At 36.6% G+C, this 24953-nt stretch overlaps 1 protein-coding gene across 3 annotated transcripts in view; it reads left to right on the plus strand.

Annotated features, from left to right (window-relative positions):
- Positions 1-455: 455 nt before the first annotated feature.
- RNGTT (RNA guanylyltransferase and 5'-phosphatase) overlaps positions 456-24953 on the plus strand; it is a 131633-nt gene continuing 107135 nt past the window's right edge. For 2 of the 3 annotated variants that reach the window (XR_011601065.1, XM_070954031.1), the window contains exons 1-6: positions 456-643; positions 5867-5976; positions 7392-7495; positions 7573-7661; positions 12573-12648; positions 18943-19195. Coding sequence is in view for 2 of the 3 variants with exons in the window: in XM_070954031.1 (XP_070810132.1) it covers positions 580-643; positions 5867-5976; positions 7392-7495; positions 7573-7661; positions 12573-12648; positions 18943-19195 (696 nt within the window). In the remaining variant the exon portion in view is untranslated. Of the gene's footprint in view, positions 644-5866; positions 5977-7078; positions 7179-7391; positions 7496-7572; positions 7662-12572; positions 12649-18942; positions 19196-24953 lie in introns of those variants that run through there. The other variant, XM_070954038.1, reaches the window with a different exon arrangement.

Here is a 24953-nt window from a genome sequence, read left to right on the forward strand (position 1 = left end):
CTCATTAACGTGGCTTTATTCCTGTGTGAAAGTTATGATGGAATTTAGAGACTCAGGGCCACCCTTCGTTTTCTCGGTTTTTACAGCAATGTTAAAAAAAATAAATTAAAATTTATATCTGTACACCGTCCAGAATCGCTCTATAAGGGAGATGGGAAGTCTCTAAATACGATGGATAAATCAAATACAAATAAGGTAAAAAAAAATGAACGCAGATTCTTGTGCAGGACTGATTTACAGTGCATGATTACTACTACAATGGAAAGTCTTAAGCCAAGCCAGAAGTGAAAACGCATCTACTACTCTTCTTCTTTCTATCTCTATAGGGAGAACAAAAAAAAATGACCTACCATAGAGACTCACCGCCCCGCCCTTCTTGTGATGGCAGAACGGCAGCGACATAAAAGAACCCGGAACCGGTTACAATAGGCCGCGGGGCATTGTGGGTTGTCGGCGTTACTTGCGGGCGAAGCGGCTGTTGTCGGGGTCTCCCTCTCCCCCCCCCAACCGAGTCCCGTTTCCCTCTAACGGCGAGCGCTTCCGATAGCGGCGGCTGCGGCTGTTGCATTCGGCCTGGCCATGTCCTTCAACAAAATCCCACCGCGGTGGCTGAACTGCCCGAGGCGCGGACAACCCGTGGCAGGTAAACGGTGGCAGGACGGAAGACGGGATGCCGGGCTTTGATAAGAGAGCCTGTCGCGTATCCCGCCAGATGGTGCTTCAGTCTCTCCTGCGCATGTGCAGGCTGAGCAGCCTTTGGTCCAGGTCGTATTGAGGGTCTTCTTGGCTCTGTTGGACCAGCAGGCTTATTAATACAGGTAGTCCTCGATTTACGACCACAGTGGAGCCCAAGCTCTCTGTTGTCAAGCGAGGCGCTTGTTAAATGAGTTTTGCCCCATTTTATGACCGTTCTTGCCGCAGTGGCTAAGTGAATCCCTGCGGTTGATAAGTCGGTAACCCGGTTGTTAAGTGAATCTGGCTTCCCCCTTGATTTTGCTTATCAAAAGGTTGGAAAAAGGGGATCATGTGGCTTGGGACACAGCAATCGTTATAAGTATGAACCAGTTTCCGAGCATCTAAATTTCGATCACATGAACATGGGGATGCTACAAAGCATCATAATTCTGAAAAACGGTCATAAGTCACTTTTTTTCAGTGCTGGTGTAACTTTGAATGGTCACTAAATGAACCGTTGTAAGTCGAGGACTACTTGTATAGGAAAATCATTGATCAGGTGCTGAGACTGATTTTAGAGATAGGAGGCAGAGAGAAGTTTTTTCTTCAGCTGTTCTGATAGTATTTCTATGAAAAGGAAGAGAAAATGCAGACCTCTCTCTTAACGTTCTCACTCCAAAAGAAAGAAAGAAAAAACCTCTTTTTTGTAATGTATGAATACATTTAACTACTAATTCACTGAACCCACTACAACTAACAGAAACACAAATAACTCCCAAGCAGCCTGATAGGAGCAAACCTGTGGATTACCAGCTTTAGATTAGGTATACCTGCCCAATTAAAGGCCTAGTTTAATTATGCTCCCAAATCAAAAGCTTGAGCCATGCTGCCCAAATATCAGGGACAGCTTCTTGCTTGTTTTAGGAAAAAGGGAGGGGAGTTGGAGAGATTATTTGCAACACTTAATTGTGCTAGTTAATTTACTAGGTAATCCTTTAAAGTAAAACATGACTATTAAGTAGTCCAATAGAGCTTCAGTTAAGTAAGGAAAGCTAATGCTGGGCCAGCTTCTTGGCAATTGAAAAGGCAAATATTTGCAGCCATAGTTTGTCTAAGAGAAATAGTTTTAGCCTAGGCACCTCTTGTTTTCTAAATTTATCACAGTTTATTGATTGTTGTTATGTTTGAGGGTTGCTGACCAGAGATTTTTTTAAAGAATGAGTCAGATACCCCTGGGGAGAGATCAGAAGAACTTCTTAAGTGTTGCAGTGAGGACATATTCTAGATTTGTCCTGATTGGAATCTGGCTGAGGTAGGATATTTGTTATCTGAGAAAATTTTGAGCCTGTTAATCTCAAGGAAGCGGACAGGATTCTAACACTTGTCAGTGCAGTAATCACTAGGGCAGACCAGTGGTGAAATTCAAACTTTTTACTACCGGTTCTGTGGGCGTGGCTTGGTGGGTGTGGTGTGGCTTGGTGGGCGTGGCAGGGGAAGGATACTGCAAAATCTCCATTTCCATCCCACTCCAGGGGAAGGATACTGCAAAATCCCCATTGCCTCCCTACTCCTGGGGGAAGGATATTGCAAAATCTCCATTCCCACCCCACTCTGGGACCAGCAGAGGTGGTATTTGCCGGTTCTCTGAACTATTCAAAATTTCTGCTACCGGTTCTCTGAACTACTCAAAATTTCTGCTACCAGTTTTCCAGAACCTGTCAGAACCTGCTGGATTTCACTCCTGGGGCAGACCCATGTCTTGGCTGATTAAGTTTGTGGTTCAGCCCAGTTTATTATTGAGTGATGGGACAATACTTCCTGCCTTGAAGAAGGCAATGGTGCCTCCCTTCCTCAAGAAGCTATCTCTGGATCCAATAGTATTGGATAATTTCTAATTAGCTTTGGGGTATGTTTGTGGAGAAGTGATGGGGTGCAGCTCTAAAGGGCCTTGAAGGAAAGCACATTATGTAATCGTCTTTCAGGCAAGGTTTAGACATAGTTATAGCACGAAAACAACATTGAGAATGTATACTCTGGTGGAATTGGGGTAGCAGTGGGGCAACTCCCTGATTATTCTTGATCTTTCAGTGGATTTCGATACCATTATTTATGGTATTTAAAGAATACCATATTAGGCATTAGAGGACAGGGAATGGAGACATTACGTTGCAATGTTTTTCTTCCTTTCTCAATCTAATCTAAAACCAGTTCCAGTTGATGTTGGTGGAGAGAGATTGAAACTGAGGTCCTTGCTTTGTGTGGTTCTTCGGGTCTCAGCTTTCTTCTCACTCATGTTTAACATCTATGTGAACCTGGTGAGTGAGGTTATCCAATGACATGGGTTGGTATCAATATTTGCATGTATGATAGTTCTGATATCTTAATCCAAGACTGGATTAAGTGATGCTGTTGAGGTTCTGTTTTACGGCCTGTAAGATGTTAGTCTAGTTGGGGAGAAACAAGCTTAAACTGAATTGTAGCAAGACCAAGTGGCAGTGCATTCAAAAATCCATTATTTTTGGTAGCTTTCTAGCTCTATATAGGGCATTTCCCTAGACAAAGTCAATACAGAATTTGAGGTCCTTGTGAATTCTTAGTTGATCAAAGAATAAATTGTAACCATAGCTGAGAGAACCGTTGCATAGATCTGCTTGTGCATCAGTTGCATCCTTTTCTGGAGTAAAAAGCTCGTCTTATTGTCACTTTTATTTTTTCACCTTTTCTTTGAATTAGGGTAATGGACTTTATATGGGATACCCTTGAAGACCACTTGGAAGCTACAGCTCATCCAGATTGTACTGGCATAAATAGTTTTCAGTGTATCTGATACCCCTTCTTTGTGAGCTGCACTAGCTGGACAACCCTCAGTTGGCTTCCAATTGCAATTCAAGGTGCATCTGTAAAGTCTTTTCAGTATATGTGGTACCTTGCTCAATAGTAATAACTGTGAGAGGAATCTTAGAGTCCTAGTGGACAATCATTTAAATATGAACCAGCAGTGTGCTGCAGCTGCCAAAAAAGCCAACACAGTTCTAGACTGCATAAACAGAGGGATAGAATCAAGATCACATGAAGTGCTAATACCACTTTATAATGCCTTGGTAAAGCCACACTTGGAATACTGCATCCAGTTTTGGTCGCCATGATGTAAAAAAGATATTGAGACTCTAGAAAGAGTGCAGAGAAGAGCAACAAATGATTAGGGGACTGGAGGCTAAAACATATGAAGAACAGTTGCAGGAACTGGGTATGTCTAGTTTGGTGAAAAGAAGGCCTGGGGTGACATGATAGCAGTGTTTTGATATCTCAGGGGCTGCAACGAAGAAGGAGTCACGCTATTGTCCAAAGCACCTGAGGGCAGGACATGAAGCAATGGGTGGAAACTAATCAAGGAGAGAAGCAACTTAGAACTAAGGAGAAATTTCCTGACAGAACAATTAATCAGTGGAGCAACTTGCCTTCAGAAATTGTAAATGCTCCAACACTGGAAATTTTAAAGAAGAAATTGGATAACCATTTGTCTGAAATGCTATAGGGTTTCCTGCCTAAGTAGGAGGTTGGACTAGAAGACCTCCAAGGTCCCTTCCAATTCCTTTATTGTTATTCTGTTACCATTTTGATGCTGTTATTCTATTTATAGGAACACTTGTTTCCAATAATTTCTGCCAAACCTATAAAATCTGGATCTCTGGAGCTCAGTCAGAGTGACCATCGGGTTCTTGGTGGTCACCTCTCTTACAAAGGCCCTTTTCCCTCGATTGCTCAATTTGACTGGGTGATCAGCTTTTGAAAGAGTAATGGTTGTGTCAAATGTCTTCCATTTGAGGATTATGGAGACCACTCTGCTCTTAGGAACCTTCAATTTATTGTAGCCTTCTCGAGATTTGCAATAATGCTGTCTCTGAGCTCTGCAGGCAGTTCCTTTGACCTTATGGCAGGATCAAACTCGCGGCCTGGATGTGTCACGTGCTGGCCATGCCCATCCCCATTTTAGCAAAGGTAAAAAAGTGACGATGTGTCATGTGGCGACAATGTGACGCCGCGAGCACCCCTGCCTTATGGCTTTTGCTGTGCTACAGTATTCATTGTCAGCTGTGAGAACTTCTATAGAGAGGTGTGTGCCTTTCTAAACCATGTCCAATCAATTTAATTTACCACAGGTGGGCTCCAATCAAGGAGTAGAAACATGACAGCAATGATCAAGAGAAATGGGAGGCACCTAAGCTAAATTTCAAGTGTTGTTGTAAAGGGTCTGAATACTTATACCAATGTGATACTTCAGTTTTTTCTTTTTAATAAATTGACAGGCATTTCTAAAATTCTATTTTCATTTTGTCATTCTGAGGTAATGAGAGTAGATTACTGAGAAAAAAAATGAATTTCAACAACTGTAGAATCAGCCTGCAGCAAAATTGACAAAAGTGAAGGGGCTCTGAATATTTTCTGAATGCGCTGTATATTGAATACTGGAGTAACTTTGATTATAATGAAGTAACACATAAAACCCCAAAGCTATTGGTTAAAAACTAGTATTTAAAATGTATTCAGTTGGAGTAAATTGCAACAGTAGAACACTTGCAAAATTATTGTAATGATGACAGTCATATTTTGGACTAACTAAAGCTAAATTTATTTTCAGAGACATATGTTGAATGCTGTGTTGTAATCAAATTGAGACATTATTCTACCTTGTTGACAACTAGGCCGTTAAATCTGATGAAACACTTTATTTTCCATGGCTATCATCTGATAATTCAGTAGCTAGGCCAGATCCAGGAATTTCCTTGTATTCTTTTATCTCAGAAGCAGTTAATATTATTTGCATGTTTTTTGTCCCTGAGCAATTCCATGTTATCTGGATTGAATTTTGGTCTCTTCATCTTCATATAATTTATTTTAAATATATATGAGTTTAGATATTATATGATATGGCTAATAAGGGGTTTAATTAACAGTTTCTCTAGAAATGCTTTTGGAGTATTCTCAATGAATGGGAAATTATTTAATAAAGCTTTTCAGGTACTGCATTTTACAGTTCAGCACTTAATTTTGATATAAATGATATTGAGTTCTGTCATAAACTATAACTTGTCCTAATGAAGAATGTTAATCATGATTCAAACAAACAGACAGATGTTTTTATGAGGTTTTATGTTTGTTACATGCATTTTTTAAAATTATTGCCAAACAGGAATATTTTTACCTCTGAAGACAATGCTAGGACCAAAATATGATGATAAAGTTGCTGAAGAGTATCGTTTCCATCCCTCTATGTTATCCAACTATTTAAAGAGTCTCAAGGTAAAGAATATAATTGAATTTTTCTTTGCTATATAAATAATAAAGGGTTTTTTATTACTTTATTAATATATTTTTTTCTGAGTATGCTAACTTTAGAGATATCTTACCAATATATTTATTATGGGTTGAATACATGTCTGTATGTCTGTTTGTTGTCTGTCTGTCTGTCTATATCTATCTATCTATCTATCTATCTATCTATCTATCTATCTATCTATCTATCTATCTCACTAGCAAGTGATTCTGAGTGGCTCACAACGTTATAAATAATAAAAGGGGATACCACACTTTCTGTTTTGGCCATTGGAGTGAAGCATTGGACTCTATCCTTTCTCTTGTAAATTCTGCATATGAGGATTTCAATGATGGGATATACAGTTGGGATGGATGTACACAGCCATGTTATTTCCATGGTGTATGTATAACATAAAAAAAGTTACTTCTGAATATTAACCATTAGAATTACACATGTTTATCATAAACTGGTTATCACATTTAAAGCCTTTTATTGCACAGGGCCAGGTTATTTGCAGGACCACCTTTCCCTAAGGATATCTACCTGTCCTCCCAAATCAGATAGGGTGGGTATGTTCTTAGTCACCTAATGAGGGCTAGTGTTGACCAGGAATCTAATGTTTTTATTGACAGTTCTGAGGAAGCATATGTGCCAGTGTCACCACCAGTGACTCTACAAGCCTTTAAGTCCATGGAAAGTTCCTTGGGAAACACTCAATGTCCCTAGGAGAACATCCAATGTCCTTGGAAGATCTCCAAGGATGGTGGATGACTATTTCTGTACTTCTTTCTCTTATCTAAAGTGTGCCAGCTTGTCTGGGTGGAGTGTGCCAGTGCTTCTGGGTGGAGAAGTGGACAATCTAACAAGCATATAAATATGAATGTCAAAATACGTTCAAGGTTCCCTCTTGCTAAGCCCCCCCCGTCTTTATTCAGCTGAATAAACATGTAAAAAAGCTTATCAAGGTAAACACCTGGACTCTCTTTCTTTATACCAAGCCAGACCTGAAACCAGCAAAACACTTAAGAAGTATGACTTTTTTATGGTGGCCCCTGCCCTATGGAACCTTCTGCCCCGTGAGGGTTCTACTCTCCCAGCCTTCCAAAAACTGCCAAAGACCTGGCTTTTCTCCCAGGCACTGGGATAGGATTGGACAATTGCATGTTAGGAATTGACTTGGCACCAGGTCTTTGTTGTTTTTAATATTTTAATTGGCTTAATTTTATAGTTTTAATATGATTGTATATGTTGTTTTAACTTTTAGTTGAGAGCTGCTGAGAGTTGGTTAGAAGATTGGCAGCTATACACATGTTTTAAATAAATAAACTACCTAAAGGTTATGTTCACCATATGTGTAACTTCACATATCCGTATTAAACTCTAATTTTATTACTTTCAGGTTAAAATGGGTCTGTTAATAGACTTGACAAACACCAGTAGGTTCTATGACAGAAGTGACGTAGAAAAAGATGGCATCACATATGTAAAGCTTCAGTGTAAAGGGTAAGCTGATGAGACTCCTGAATATTGTTTTATGGAGGAAAATTCTTGCCTATACTTGATTCTTCTCTTCTTGGTAGGCATGGAGAGTGTCCCACGCCTGAAAACACAGAAACATTCATTCGTATATGTGAACAGTTTCGCAGTAAGAATCCAACAGAACTTATAGGTATGTATATTAACCTGCTGTGTGACTATTTTCCATCTGTCTTGGTTGTTTTTCCATGTAATATACTAACGCTCCATTTGCCACTTTCCATTGTAGTTGCATATAAACATTTAACGATTTAATAATCCAGCCAACATTGAATCATGACAGCAAGCAATAGAACAAAAAAACCCCAAAATAGAGTGAAATACCAGAACGTTGGAAATAAAAATTCCTGATGATGTTTGTAAAAAGGGGCAAGCTTGAATGACTGTCGCGAACTTTATTTAGTTTTCCATTCATCTAGATAAATCACACAGTAAATTGCTAACACCAATGTCTTGCTGAATATGGAAGCATCAAGATGAAATCTAAGATGAAATCCAAATAATTTAATCAGAAAGTTAAGTCATAGAGGTGATCATGTTATCCAGAAGCAATTAGGACAACAGATATAGAAGAAGCATGCATGAAGGCGGTGGTGGGGGAAGTATTAGAAAGAGCCACTGTCTCCACCCTGACCCTTGGAAGAAAAAGAGGGAGGGAAGAAAGGGAAAACTCAAGTAAACTTGCTAGATTCTGTTACTGTAACCCATCTTAATATAATGTAGTTCTAGTTGTCCTATAGAATCAGTTTCTTCATTTGTATATCTCATAGGGCTGACACACACACACACCAACTTCGAGATTGCAGGTATTTTTCATCACTTGATTATACTGGGACATGTACAAGAACTAAAGTTAGCAGATATGTTTAATGGTCTGGAATAAATGTTATTATGGAAATGCCTCACTGGATTTGCATACACTTTTCTAATATTATTTTCCTTCTTTAATTTATGACATTAATTACAGTGCAATGCTGAATGCTGATGGACATTGCTAAGCAGTGTGGTACCATGGTTTTTTTTTTACTTACAACCATATTACTTAACAGAGTTTCCGTTCCCAATTAGCATTGTTAAACAACTGTATGCCTTTTTATTTATGTACCACACAATTTCTTTACATGATTATGTACAAGTGACAAGCTTGGAGAGAGGCCAAAATGATTGTATCAGTTGCCTATTAAATTCTTAATATAATTACCCATACACAATAAAGTTTATTCTTAATATTTGAACATGCTATTTAGTGCATTTTAATCTGCATTCTAATTTTGATTGTAAAGTCTTGACCAGACTTGTTAACTATTTTAGGGAAACTGTTTTTCATACATATCAATAATTGTATGTATGTACCCTGTTTTCCCCAAAATAAGACATCCCCTGATAATAAGCCCAATCAGGCTTTTGAATGCATGGCAATAAGGCCAAGCGCTTTTTCAGCGTTCAAAAAAAATATAAGACAGGATCTTATTTTCGGGGAAACACGGTATATCTCGCCTTAATTTTTTATAAGTAACTCAAGGCAGTGAACATACCAAGTACTGCTTCCTTCTATTCTCCCTGCAATAACAACCTTGTGAGGTGGGGCTGAAAAAGCATGACTGGCCCAAAGCTACCCAGGTGGCTTTCATGTCTAAGGCGGGACTAGAATTCACTGTCTCCCATTTTTTAGCTTGGTACCTTAACCGTTAGACCAGTCTTTCTACGAATATATAATATTTTATATTTGCTTGTGTGTAAATTAAGATTCAAAATAAATACATGAGTACAAAATCATTCATTTTTACTTTCATTATACAGCTTTATTAGTCCCTACTATTAGCCGAAACACAAGCAGCAGAAATAAAGGATTTTTAAAAAATCTGTGGAAGCAGCAAAATTAAGGGAATGTGCTCCTCAGACTTTCTCTTTCAATTGTCGCCATTTGAATTGTTAAATGTATTTGTTAAATACCAAATGATGACTATATTTGAATATAAGTAAACTATTTTCTTTTAACTGAAAAGAAAATGTACTCTCTATTTTTTCAGGGAAAACCTAGGTTAAACTTTATATTGATTTTTTTATTTAGTCTTCTGTGTGTATTGCTTTATAGTTAGCATATACATTGTATTAAAATAACTAATGAATACCAATAAAAATTGACACAGAAACATCAATAATCTGTGAATGATTCAAGCTCTAGTAATGATAGTCAAGGGACAGAGGAAAAATAGCACTATAATTAAATATAAAGAAGCTAATGACAAGCCCAGCAACCAGTGCTAAAATAGAAGATATTGAAATGATAGATAGTTTCTGACTTTTAGGATTGGCTTGCAATGTGAAGGAACAAGAAATCAAGAAGTACGCTGTTGACTAGCATTTAGTGTGGGGTAGCACTAAAAGCCTTGGAAAATGTATATGGATATCCTCTATACTAACAAAGATTGGCATCAGGTAAACAACAGTTCTTGTGGAAGTAAAAGATGAGGAAACCAGATACCATGAGATCCTTTTCAACTTTGTTGTTAGAGAAGACTCTCGAAAATAGCATTCATAATCCAAAGAACAAATGGAATGGATCATAGGACAGTCCAGAGCTCTCAGCCAAATGACTAGGTTCAAATTACCAAAATGTGGACATATTATGTGAAGGCCTAGCTCTCTGGGAAAGGTGGAAAGAAAGAAGATGACCAACAGCAAGGCAGAGGATTCAGTTACTGGGTGCCAGGGTGGATAAAAATCAATGATTTTTAAAAGAAAAGAAAAAAAAAATCAGATTTTTTTGATTTAAATTGGATTTTTTTGATTTAAATCGGATTTTTTTTATTTTTATTGAATTTATTTTAATAAAAAACTTTTGGGGTAAAAATCTATCGTAAGATAGTTTTCTATTTAAGATACATAAATAATTTAGTTTATTCAGCATGAAATGGAGCTTAGTTATGTAGCATGAGGCTGTATATTCTGCAACACTGGAACTATCGGTGAGTCAACAGTGGGTCAAAGGAGTAGCAGAGATGACAGTTGCTCTTTAAAAATTATGATTTAAATCGAGTTGATTTAAATCAAGCCTTTACTAGTGATTTAAATCATGATTTAAATTGTGATTTAAATCAACTCGATTTAAATCAAATCCACCCTGCTGGGTGCACATTGAAAGGCCTGCAGGGCCATGTTGGGAACAGGTCATCCTGAAGCAGATCTATCTATTTGGTAAAACTGAACACCAACTTCAAGACACATAATCAAATTGAATTGAGCTAATTTAGACAGATTTGGGAGATTCAAAACTGATGAAAAGTCTTAAATTATTCCAATATTGAAACGTAATGAAATCCATGAAAGACGGTGCTCCTGAGCAAACTTATTTGTTCTAATGAGTTGCTGTCCAGAATAATTGCAACAGATATTTAATGACTATTTCACTCCAACAACCTCATTTGAATTTTAAAACATGTGAACTGGATACCTCCATGTAATTTTTAAGAATTGCTTTTTTTCTTGGCCACTAGATGGAGACATTATCACAGAAATAAGGCAGAGATGTTTTTGGATTTTTTTTTTAGTCCTACTGCTTCATTGCTTTAATTGAATGCAGTCTTTAGAATTTTCTTATAACAGTTGCTGATTGCTGATGTGCAGTCAGTTTTAAGCCATATTAAAATAGAAGCTAGTGAGTGAAAAATCCTATGAGAATAGGAGAGCCCCGAGGCCCATTTATTCCAGAAATATGGCCCTGGTTTCTGGCAATAAGAGGTGAAGCAGTAGCCTCATTTCAGCAATTGATATCAAGATGAAAGCATGTGCTCTTTTGATTCCAGAATAGCTGCTGAATGTACTTCCCATAATCTGCTTGATGCTCTTTTTTTGTGCTATATAGGCAACAAAATATCACCAATTGTGAGTATTGTTAACTACGTGTTCTATGAAGATTTTTTTTTTGCCTTATGTTGCAACAGTAGCATTTTTTTGTTCTCTCCCCCCCTCCCCCCCCCCCCCGCTGCTGTATAAGTTGAGCTAAACAGCTTGTTGATGGCTAGTCTCTTTAAGTGCCATGCATCATGAAACATTCAGTAATCAGGTTCGGTCATAAAATCAAAACTGACAGTAAACTATAAAAGGTAGAGGCAAGAAGAAGCTAATGGGCCAGGAAAGAATTTTCCTCTCCAGATCCTCATGAGAAAGAAAATGGCGGTGGATGAAAGTACAGGATAGAACAGAAGTACAGGACAGGTTAGAAAGGACAATTTAACAGGGTGTGGAAAGGTTTCGGACTCACACTCTGATGATGTTCAAAGAAAGACCTTGATATATATTTGATTTTACGTAAGTGCATTTTTTCTCCTTTCCTGGTTTCGGTTGCTAAATTTGTTCAGTGTGTCTATGGTTCAATCAGATATTTAAAGCCATTGTTATTTATATACAGGGTTTTGGGATGAATGGAATATGATGTGACTTTGTCAGAAGCTTGTTTAGAGAAGTATGCATTCATTCAAAGGAATATGACAACTCAGCAAATGTACTATATTGTATTGAAAAAGCAGACTATTGTCCCGGCTTTCCCTCCTAAATGTGTATTATGCAAAATATACTGAAGATTCCCCCCCCCCCCCCAAAAAAAAATTCTGATAGGAACATTCTTAAGATGTATTCAGAAACCTACAGAATATTTATTTTCTTCATGTGTCAGTAGCTATTGATATTTGCTGACACTTTAGAGCTAGAGAATGATGATTGAAAACTGGTTGGAAAAATGCCTTCCATGTTCATAGGTTGCTCTTTTGCTCTCAATCCCTAGTTTTGTTTTGAATGTGCAAAGCAAAGAACTGAAGTTTTTGCTTATTCAAGGAACTGTTTATGTGGCTGGCCCTGTTCATGCTCCAATTTCCTCTTGCAGAGAAGGAAGAAGTAAATGGTAGGAGAAGAGAATGAATTATCACATACTAGCTGAGGATTAATTCCCTTGAAAGGAAAGTGATTATGACAAGCAAATGTTCCTGATGCTTTTATGTGAGCTTGGTAATTGCAATTATATTTTTTCTTCAATTTTGTCTTCTAGGTGTTCATTGTACACATGGTTTCAATCGTACTGGATTTCTTATCTGTGCCTTTCTGGTTGCAAAGTTGGATTGGAGGTAATTTTTTATAAAAAACTTTTGGGCATCCAAACTTTTGGGCGATATAGCAATAATAGCATAATTACATTATTGTACATATGTCATCAACATAATTAATTATAGATAATTTTTGCTACATCTTGCTAGTGGGGTATATAAATTAAAATGGCTATAAAATTTAATAAAAGTAAGGAGACCCTGTGGATTTTACTTTGCTAGTCATTGCTGACTATTAGGGGCAGTACTCATCTCTGTTTCAAGGGCATTGAGCCAGAGCTGTCCATGGTCATGTGGCCAACATGACATCAAGGAGTGCTGTTACTTTCCCATGGAAGTAGTACCTATTTATCTACTCACATTTGCATGGTTTTGAACTGCTGGTTGGCAGGAGCAGGGATGAGGACAGGATCTTATCCTGTTGTGTGGCTTTTGGGTCTCGAATCTGGGCATCCAGCTTTTCAGCTGACAAGACCAGTGTCTTAACTATTGAGCCACCGCCCCACCCCATAAAATGGAATATTTTGTGTTATATAGTATTTGTCAACTTTCCAGTATGTCATCAAGGAGGCAAAATAAATTTATGTATTCTTCGATGGATTTTATTATTGCCAGATAGAAATATTTAGATTAATTTGTTTCAAGACTGATCTGGATTTTTAGAAAAAGTTTGACCTGTTTCAAATGTTTTGAAGGTAATTTTGACTTGATGTCTGTTTTTGATCTGAAATTTGGAAAACAAATATCACCTTTTTCCTTAGTCTACCATTATCATTGCTGTTATCATTTGTGCGTTACAAAGCTTGATCAGATTCATGGTGGCTTACAACTATTTTTTTTTGTTTCCCAACAACTTTAAAAATTTCATGAACTATTTATAAACATTGTCATATAGCAGGAGAGTGAGTGACAGTATAATGAATGATAAGTGATAAAACTTAACACCGAGTTCTCTTTCCCTTCCAGAAATGCTGCTGTTAGGGCAATAAATATTTAATAGAAAAGCAGACCTGTCAAAACACATGTTTCTACTTTCTCTTCTCTCCAGTCTATACAGGTAGTTCTTGATTTACGACCACAATTGAGCCCAACATTTTTGTTGCTAAATGAGACATTTAAGTGAATTTCGCCCCATTTTCTTGCCACAGTTATTAAGTAAATCACTGCAGTTGTTAAGTTGGTAACATGAAGGTTAAGTGAATCTGGCTTCCCCTTTGACTTTGCTTGTCGGAAGTTCGCAGAAAGTGATTACATGATCCAGGGACACTCCCAACTATCACAAATATGAGTCAGTTGTCATCTGTCTGAATTTTGATCACATGACCATGGGGATGCTGAATGGTCATAAGTGTGAAAAATGGTCATAAGCCACTGTTTTCAGTGCTGTTATAACTTCGGTCACTAAATGAACTGTTGTAAATCCAGGACTACCTGTAGTTTTATACATGTAGCATTTTTTCCCTTCTTTTCTGGAGTGGCCTTAGTTGCTACCCTTAGTTGCCTAGCAAAGTTCTGGAAAAACAAATCAACAAGAGTCCAGTGGTAGAGCTGAATAGATGTCAGACCTGTCCATTTCATTAAATGAAAAAAATTAATAGAGTCATTTTGCTTTTATTCCCATAATTTGAACTTTGGTCCAATCTAACATATCCTGCAGATTGTAGAAAATAATCTTTTGTAACCGCCCCCCCCCCCCAGCATAAGGTTAAAAGAAAGTAAAACAAAGAAAAGCACATTTAAACAACCCTCAGCCCACAACGATATAGATATGATTTTAAGAGAAATGCAAACATTTTACATATCTATAAAAAGTATTCAAGAGCCAGTTGGATGTAGTGGTGAATGCTTCAGACTAGGAATCGGGAGACCCGGAGTTCTAGTCCTGCCCCAGGCACAAAGCCAGCTGCCTGACCTTCCTTTGAAAGGAGTGCATTGCAATGTGTGGGATGTGTAAGAAGTACTTTTTCTTTGAATCATTAAATCAGCCAGATCTTTTTCTGGGCTTGTGCAGCTGCTGCTTGTGGCGTATTAAATATTAATGTGCTTTATTTTGGCATAATGGACTGGAGGATATTCCATCAGAAATTTGAAGTATAATACTAAATTGGCAGGCATATAATAGGAGGGGAAGGAAGGGTGAAAATTGACATTACATGAGAAGGAAGGGGGACTGTTTTAACAGTGGCTGCATGACAGATTGTAGAAGGAAGCAAGGCCAGTTATGCATGTGCATTTACTTTCATAACTGCATCATTAGCATGATAAAAGATGTGGCTGCTTTAAAGATGCAAAGAGAGATGCTTATTATGCCCTCATGCTTGAAAATAACCTCTTCTAAAGAATAGCTGACATTAACAGACCCTCTGCTGAGCAAATTGGATATTCCAGGGTGACCAGTTTTTGTAAAAGGTAATCTTATACATACCCAGGGATATATCTATTTTATTCAAGAGCTAACCGCAATCTGTGCTCTATATGTGATATAGAAAGGTGAAAGATTTGAAAATATTTTTTTAAAAAAATCATCTTGAGATGGCGGTATGTGGCATTAGCAGTGTGGCTTGGGTACACAGTTGTATACACTGAAATAATATTCAATTGTCGTCCTTGATAGGATTTAAAATTTCAAGATCGTTGAGATATGTTTTTACATTTTATTCAGATAATTTGAAGATTATATCCAGGAAAAGTTAAGATTTTAGGAATACGGTTTCTTTGTCATATGCTCAGGTGAATTGGAAGGTTCTTGAAGAACCTATATTGCTTCTCTCCATTAATTAAATGTTGAATGGTACATGCCAGCAGTAACTATTTTTTATGTTCTTAAATGTTTCACACTTCAGTGGTGTCTAGACACACATTAATAATATTTTACAGTAGCTCCTGTAATAGTTGCAGTTTGTATTTAATTACATCCCCCCCTTTTTTCGCATTCTCAAGGCATGCCATTTCTCAAAAAAATGTCATTGCTTAATGCTGAAGATGGTCATCTTCTTTAATTTGGAATCACAGTCAAGTGGAGAGGTATCCCGTCTTTAGCAGAAAATGAGAAAGTGACATCCTACCCCACTGTTTTAGGAAGCTCTTCAGTGGGCATAATTTTTGGGTGTTTGGGTTCTGTAGAGATCACCAGATTCCATTTTTTTGTATGTATGTCTTTTACTGGACTAAATCCTTCCTGCCTAATATTCTGTCATGATTTTAAGTGTTCAGAGGTGTCCTGTGGCTTTGCTTTGGTGAATATTTTATTCACCAAATAAAAGGATCACCAAAAATGAAGGATTTTATGCTTACTATATTTAGAATTAAAGTTTTCTAGTTTTATCATTTAGCTATCAACGTGCCTTTTATGCCACTGAGGGGAGATGCTTCTCCTGATCAGAAAATTGTTTTATTGTGCTGTTGTTATACATTTTACTTGCATTATTTATATGCTGCCAGATTTTAATTTTATGTTCCTAAAGCTCTCCAGATTACAACCTGAAAATACAAAATACAGTTATTTTGTATCTACTGTAGATACAATATATTGGTTGGAACCATTTTGAATTGAGTAGCATACGAGATACGGTAGCTAAATGAATAAATTAATAATTGTAGTTCTTGTTTTTTCTGCTCACCTTTGGCTGACAATCTAGCAGATTTAAAGTATTTTCTAAAAATGGTGGAAAGGATGGAATCAAGAGGAGAATCTCTTCAAGATAATAGTTTAACAGAATCACATTTAAAAAAGTCCTTTGTTACAGCGCTGTTTCAAATAGACATTTAGTGTTTATTTGCATTTATGAGAATACATTTCCTACAGAATATTCTATTATCATTTATTCCTTAGGCATGTGAATATAGTAGAAATACAGATGCAAAATGCTGATATGGATTTTATAGCTTGTTTAAGAAAAAGAGCATCATACCAATAATTGTTTGGGGAGCTTTGTTGTATTTTCTTCTTTAGCAACCACTTTGCTTTTTTTCTAAAGCAATTGTATTCCATGAAAATGCAAGGCTGTTTCTTTTGTAATTAAAACATAGTATATATTGGCAATTACTTTTATAATTTTGCTCCCTTATTTCCACCAGAAGTATACAATATTACAAAAAAAAAAACTTAAGTATGTTAAGACTGAAACCCATGCTAATTTCCTAATATATTTTGGTTTCTCTTGACAGTTTCATATTTTCTTGACACATTATGAAAGACCCGTTACTGTTGCAGGATATGTTGGGAACCCAAGATTTAATAATTACTAGTTAGGAATTATATTTACTTTAAAATTTTTTAAATTTCAAATATTTAGAACTTTTAAATATTTTCCCTGTTTTTAGGCAAGCATACTATCAAAGTGACTTGCCTAGATAGTCTTATACTTGGGTTTATCTATATAAAAAATAAGGAAAAAAGAATTGTGAAGGAGGATAGAAAAAAAACAAGCTTGGTTTTCCTGTGTTTACCATTAAGAATAAAGTCTCCTTTGAGGTGAGCTTAACTCCTGGTAAACTCATGGAGTTTTCTGAGCAGTGATACAGAAGTGGTTTGCCATACTCTTCTTCCCAGATTTTGCTGTTTGCTTTTATTTTCCAGTTTAATCAACAAGCCTACGGATTTCTTGGTTCCTATCTGAACACAAACCTGGTTTATTTGTGCTTAGTTTTTCCTTATCAGCCAAGGTTATCCACCTACATGGTTCTTTAATTGTTATGGTTGTCTGTTTTTTTCTGCTGATGAACCTTCAGGGAGGATCAAAGGGAGCTACTTCTTGACAGAAGAAACAATCATTTTGTTTCTGTTGTTCTGCATGGCCAGTGATAATTCATGATCTGTGCTTATCATTGAATTGCTCTGTGATCTCGGTGAAATTCTTGTATGCCTTAACTTTCTGTGGTTTGGGAGAAGTTTTGAAATACAGTTTTTTGTACAGACATACTGTTCTTTGTGCTATAGACCTCTTTGAGTTTCTGGTGAAACGTATGGACCCTTTCTCAGTAAAACGTATTTAAATGCATAAAATTAAATGCATAGATATATATTGTATTGCAGGTAATCCTTGGGTTATATGACCATTCATTTACTATATTGTTCGAAGTTACAACAGCACTATAGAATGGTACTTACGACCGGTTCTTGGAGTTCCAGCTATTGCAGTATTCTTGTAGGCACATGGTTATGATCTGGTTGTTTGATGCCCAGCTCATGATTACAACATTACAGAAGCTGCAATCATGTGATCACAATTTCCATTGTTTCTTGCTGGCTTCCCACAAGCAAAGTCAATGGGGAAGCTGGCAGGAGGTCAGAAGTTGTGATCAGATGTGGTTTTCACTTAATATCCTCTGCAGTCCTTAATTATGATGACAACTGAAATTGCCGGTAGTAAGTTAGGTGGTCACAGGATGTTGCATTTTATGATCATACTGCTGCTTAGTGACAGAAATTCTGGTCCCAATTGCTATCATAACTCAAAGGCTACCTATATAAAAGAAATGAGTTGTAATTATGGTTTGTCATGCTGTCAACCAGATGTTTAGACTGGATTTGGTATTTTTATCCACTTATTGAGTCCTTCCTAAGGACCTGGGATAGGCAGATTTTTTTTGATGGCATTAAAAGTATCATTGTAGATGTAAGCTGTTCCAAGTAAAGTTGCCTTTTGCAATTATTATTAATTCCTGATTGTTGGTTTTATCTTGGTTATTTCTTGTAAGCTGCTGTTAATTAATCAAATATATATGCTGCTCAATTCTCAGCAATTCCAGTTTACAAATTATTTAGTTGTGTATTGTTCAAGTTGGGTAGCCAAGCAATTAAATAAATACATTTCAAATGTAGATATCAAAATATTCCAACAATAACAAATATGTGCTTTAGTAATATTGTGTGCTTCTTTATTACATCAGTAACAAGAGTGCACACTTGTAAATAATCATTTTAGATACTTACACTTTATTGAAGTTAAGAAACATTTTTGGGAGTCTGCAGCCCATAAATTGGTTTTTTGCCTGTATATATTATTGAATGAAAAGCTAAGTTTTAGTTAAAGGTTAGCCAAAGTAAAATAATATTATTTGCTATCCAGGTTCATGGGTCCCATGACATCTATTCATGGCCCTCAGGAAAGCCTCGGTTAAGAACCCTCTCAATATAGCCTTGACAGTGTAATAAGAACTGCTGTGAGTTTTTATGGGAGCCAGTTGGGAATATTTGATGTTGACTCTTGGATCTGCTACTGCTCCATCCTCTTGGTTTTTTGGAGCTACAGTATTTCTGAATATTTCTTTTCACGCCTACATTGTCTCACACAATGTCACTTTTTTTTGCAGTGTTGAAGCTTCTGTGGCTACGTTTACTCAAGCCAGACCGCCTGGTATCTACAAAGGTGACTATTTGAAAGAACTCTTCCGTCGTTATGGTGATGTGGCTGATATGCCAGCGCCACCTCCTTTACCAGAATGGTGCTTTGAGGAAGATGAGGAAGACGGTGAAGAAGATAACTGCAAACTGGGAACTCCAGAATCAGAAGCTTGCTCATCAACTTCCTTTTCTGGCAGAAGAAGAAAAGAACACTTAAAGCTGGTAATGATGAACTAGAGCATAATATAGCATGTCCTTGAAATCGTTTTAAATATGTTATTGTAATTACTTTTTTAAAATATGTGCCTTCAAGTCAGAATTGATTTCTGGCAACTCTCTGGACTAGTCCCTGCAATTTTCTTGGTATAATTGTTAAGGCACCAGGTTGGAAATCAAAACACTGAATTCTAGTACTGCTTTAGACATTAAGTCATCTGGATAACTTGAGCCAGTCACTCTTTCTTGACCCTAGAAAGAAGACATTGGCAAGCCAGTTATGAAAATGTTGTCAATGTTAATAGAGCATGCTAAATTTAAGCTTAAATTTATCAGAACCTGATAAATTACCCACAATTTCATAACCTTAGGATCCTGATTTCCCCATTGTACATGCTGTACTGAAACCACAGAGTTGCTGCTGAAATATAGAGTTAAAACAAGAAGTACCTCTCCTTTACAAAGTGCTGGTAGAATACAGATAGTACAATTAACATACAAGATGGCTATGTTGTTTAAGGTACCAAATTTGTATTAATCACACATTCTTTTAATCTAGCATTAATTTCATGCTTGGTAGACCAATACGAGAGATAAGATGGGATCTCATTTTGATAGAAGAAAAAAAAGTTTTGAGCCCTTTGGTTTTCAGCTCTAATAGTTTAGAGTGTAGTATTATTCTGATAGTGTTAGAGAAGAAATCCCTGATCGGTAAGACATTTGAAGTTGCATACTGAATTTGGGGTCCAGGATTGGAAGGCATCTAGTGAAATATTAATTTAGTTAATAAAATATACTGCCAAACTACTCTGGGTAGCTTCCAGTAAAGTACCATAATATGAAAAGAAAATGATCAGGCACATCCAGAAGAAAAAAACACAATATACCAAAGAAAAAGGACTTAACAAATCTACCTCCAGGCCTGGAAAAGCAGCCAAATTCTCAGAGAGTTTTGGAATATCATAAAAATATTTCAAAATTTACGATGTTCTAAATAACTGTTTTGGTTGTTTGTCCGCCTTCGCTTTCCATATTCAATGTGTTTTTTTCCTTTTCACTTACTTTATCAGCCATAAATACCTCTATTCTAAAAGTTATAATAAATAAATAAAAGGCTTGCACCCATGTTAAATTAATACAAATTTTGATTACATTTATAATTCTTCTGCTACTGTTATTTAATATTGCACAATTAAAAACTAATGGTTTTAGTTAGACATAATGCTTTTACATTTTGTTAAAAAGAAGGAATACAGCAACTGATAAAGAATTCTGAATGATAATGGAAAAATTGTTTTTTTAAAAAATGAATTAACTCTTAAAAGAATTAAGAATGAACATAATCGTATCAGGTCATAATTGGCATTCTAATGGCTTTTATGTGATCTAATTTTGAAAGAGCTTTGAGCTTTTAGTTAATGAGTAGGACTTTCTAGCTAGCCAAGATATTAAAATTCTGTGTTTATTAAATTAGTATATAAACTTCATATAATTTTGTATGTTTTATGTGATTTGTCAAGCAATAATATGAGTATTAATAAATCTTTTTTTCTGATTTTCTGCTAGCCCTAAAAGATAGAATCTAAGGTCCCATCATTAACCAGATGAAGAAGAGTAAGGTTTTAGATAATTCTGCAATCCTGATGTTTTGGAGAATACCTTAGCTTTTTGTACTGTGGTGATAATGAAGGTGGGGTGCAGTTGTGTTGAGGACTGTAAGGACATTGGATTCTGCCAGTTCTACCAACAAAGGCTTTTTATTAACAAAGCATAATTTAATCTTACCTGGGGAGAAGAGAGGGCTCTCGCTTTGCCTCTGTCTACCTCTAAGTCTACATCTCTGCTTCTGCCTCTGCCTACATCTCTGCCTGTCTCCTGTCTCTGTCTACATACACACATTTGATGACCCCATGACACATTGGACTGATTCCTCAATGCCTGACTCATTCTTACCAGATTCCCCAATGCCTTCAACAGTGACAGAGCTTCTAATGTACTACCTTCACTGCAAAAGTTTTTAAAAGTCCAGGTACATATTTAGAGATGTATCTGCCTTGAAAATAGCCCATGTTGAACTGTATAGCAGAGTCAAACAGCAAGAGTTGACCAGAAGAAATATTTTATGGCATTTTGTATTATGCCACAAATTATTTTATAAAATGTGCCAGTTTTCAATGCTTACAAGAGTCATGGGTTCCAGATTTTGGACACATTCTGTGAGTTAGCCTGTTTGAGGTATTTTGATTCAAAAATTGTTGTCCTATGATGTGCTGTTTTGCCCAGTTAAAGGCTACACATGGACAAACCAAAAAGTGTTAGTAGTATATGGATGAGTAAATGTGCATTGGGGAATGCAGCCAGGAAATGTAATATAAGATACTATTCATTAACAAATATGACTTATTGTACATAACTATTTGGTTTGAGTGACTTGATGACCACAAGAGTATTTTTTTTTAATTCCCCCCCGGCAGTATTTGTATTTTTGTGCTGTGATTTTGATTCATTATCTTTGTGTCCATCCTCAGAACAGAAGTCAAAAAAGACCCAGCTGGACAGAAATTAATGGATTATCCATTAAAAAAGAAGGCTAATGGTCAAATAAGCATATTGATAATTTTAATTCAAAGGTGAAAAGATTTGAAAAAAAACAAAATAATTTAGTAGATTCATTTAACTTAGTTTTCCAGCTTTTCCAGCACTCTTTATCCTGGGGAGGGCATAGAAATGCAATTGTATGCTTATCAAAGTGACATTTGAGAAACATGTGAGATGAAAGTGAAATCTCCTATGTTTATTATGTACATGCGCAGGGTATATTTGAGATGGAAGATAGTGTGGTTTAACAAGTAAAATGGGTATCCTTTTGGTTTAAAGCAACTTTACCTTTTATATGTTTTGCTAAAAACAGCTTTATAGGATGGCTTTAGAGAAAAAGTATTCATTTTCATAGCTAGAAATATAAATTAAAACTTGATGTGATTTCAGTTTAGATCACTTTTAGGCATAAAATATAGCCCCATGATGGCGAAGCTGTGCCACAGGTGGCACGCGGAGTCATGTTGCCTGGCATGCCAGCTCAGCTCTGTCAGCTGATTTTCAGCCCTTTTGGGCCCACCAGAAGAGGGCTTGGTGTGGGGGGGAAGGCCCATTTTTCTTTCTCCCTGGCTCCAGATCCTCTCTATGCATCTGGGAAGGGTGAAAACAGCCTTCCCCACCCCTTCGGAGGCCCGAAATGGCCCGTTTCTCAACTTCTGACCTCCGAGGGGGTGGGGAAGGCTGTTTTTGCCCTCCCCAGATGCATAGAGAGGATCTGGAGCCAGGTGAGAAAGAAAAACGGGCCTACTGGGCCATCGCGTGCCAGGAGAGGGGGGCAAGGGGGGTTGCGCTTGCATGCGTGTGGCGGGGTACATAGAATTATGGGTATGGGCACACGCACGCGCAAACCTCCCCCGCCCCCTCCCCTTCCTGGCACCCGATGGCAAAAAGGTTAGCCATCCCTGTTATAGCCTGTAGTTATTTTTCTTAGTATGATTCCATTATAATTTATGCAGGAAGTATAATAAGATGAAATATGATACATTGCCCAGATTCTTAAGAGGTATTTCTGTTCAATGTACATTATATTTTATTTTTCAAAGAAGGATGTATAATCATGATGTGAATTTTTAATATGAAACCAGTTATATTTCCCATCATAGTCCTTTTTGTAGATTTAAAATGTGTCATGACAGTTTCCTTTAACTTTTCTATACAATATCCTATATTGATAATGTAATGTAATAAAGCTTTCTCAATCTTCCCTACTATCTGGGGATGATGTGGGTGGTCATTCATTAGATATTTAGGGCTCAGGACAGGAAAAACCTAATCAAAAGAAGTGGTGTGCAAAATAGTTCAGATTCCAAAACTTTCAAGGAAGAAATTCTGTTTTGAGTTAAAATGTCCTCTATTAAAATCAATACATTTATAAGCTAAAGAAAATTAAGAAAAAAATGCTTAATGCATTGTATTAAAGCATATACAAGCTTAATGCATTGTATTAAAATTAAAGAAAAAAATGCTTAATGCATTGTAAGCCGCCCTGAGTCTCTAGAGAAGGGCGGCATATAAATCAAACTAATAAAATAAATAAATAAATAAAATAGCCAAGAAGATCCTGCTGATGATGTTACCTAGTTTAGTAACGAAATGTTCAGAAACTAAATTGAAACAAGCTTGGAGAGCAAACCACTGCCAAAATCTAAAACCCAAACTACAAGTATTTTCTATTATTTTAAAATGTCCTCTGTTGAATTCAGAAGACATGTTCAGAAATATTTTGATATTGATATGACCATACTAGAAGCATTCTGAGTATGAAACAACTCCATCTTGAGCTTGAATCAATCTCATTTCAGTCTCAGATGTTGGTTTGAATATGAAGGAATTACTCCAGAAGCATTTTGATCAGTTTCATATACAAATCAGGTGGGGAAAATGAAAACTAAAACCTCCCATTCTTCCAATTTCATTTAGAAAAGACCTTGTAAAGAGTTTAAAAGATTTAGCTACTTGATGCATTTCTGGGGAGGAGCATTCTGGAAATCAGGCGGCCTAATGATGAAAAAGCATATTGCATCTATGTCTTTATTTGTAATTAGTGATCAACAAAATTATATACAGACAATAATACAAGGCTTTGTCATGTTTACATCATCTTTTGCCTCATTTTCAAGGTGGCTACTCAATATTTGGCTGTTATATAGGTAATGGAATATTTTGTATTTGTAAGATGAATGTTGACATAAATCTCATGTGTTTTGCCTGGATATTGGCATAGGAAGGGCAAAATGTAACTTTTACAGAGATCCTGGAAAGCATAGTATAATAGAATATGCTGTATTGTTTCAATTTCCCCAGATTCACATGGGCAAGTGCGCTCAGCTAATGGGGTTTTACAGTATCTACCTTGCAAAAGTGCAGAAGGCAGAACGTTGTGCCTAGCCTTAAAAATTCTTTTCTCAATCTGGGGAAGGTAAGTGTATTTAGATCCCAAGTTCCCAAGTAGATTTTGCGGCCCACTATTTTTTACTCTGAGATCCTGTTAACTTTGTTTTGGTGTTCCGTATCGCTTAGTTTTTGAAGAAAAATCTTTTAAATCTTTTCATAACCAATGGATAACAAATAATTCTACCACAAATCTGTAACACATTAATTTTGATTCAGTTGCTGTTTTTGACACTCATGGAGTGGTCATCAGCTAGAGCTAAGTATAATAAATATGTGAGGAAAAATGGCTCTTAAACTGATCATTTGCTTCCAAATTCTCATTTTGATGTGAGACATTCCAGTCACAAGTCAACAGTAGTACATTAGGTATGCCTCTGTGGAGTGGGGACCTCACAAATTTTGTTGGCACTTTTTCTTTTCTTTTGTTTGCATAAATTGTCACTTGGGTGGATGCCGTATTAAATTTGGACCTCAACATGTTTTGAAGCAGTTATGATTTATTCTCTTCCTTTTAGTAAAAAAGAAACTTGTAATGGCCATCAAGGTTTTAATACCATTCGGATAGCACATTTTAAGCATGCTTTCTGGAATTAAATATTGATCTAAAAATATTTAAAAGTATGATCCAGATCTTTTCTACTGTCTTCAGTGAGCCCTCCTTGTAGTTTTGCTTTTTTTTTGGCCTATACCCAAATTTTTGGAAATCGGTGACCAAACATTGTACTCCTCTTTTTAGTTCAGTGGAAACAGGCGAGATGAAGGCTGCACCGTT

This window comes from Pituophis catenifer, unplaced genomic scaffold, assembly GCF_029215685.1.
Source record: "Pituophis catenifer annectens isolate HBS135680 unplaced genomic scaffold, rPitCat1.0.hap2 SCAF_1, whole genome shotgun sequence".
Lineage (NCBI taxonomy): Eukaryota > Metazoa > Chordata > Lepidosauria > Squamata > Colubridae > Pituophis > Pituophis catenifer.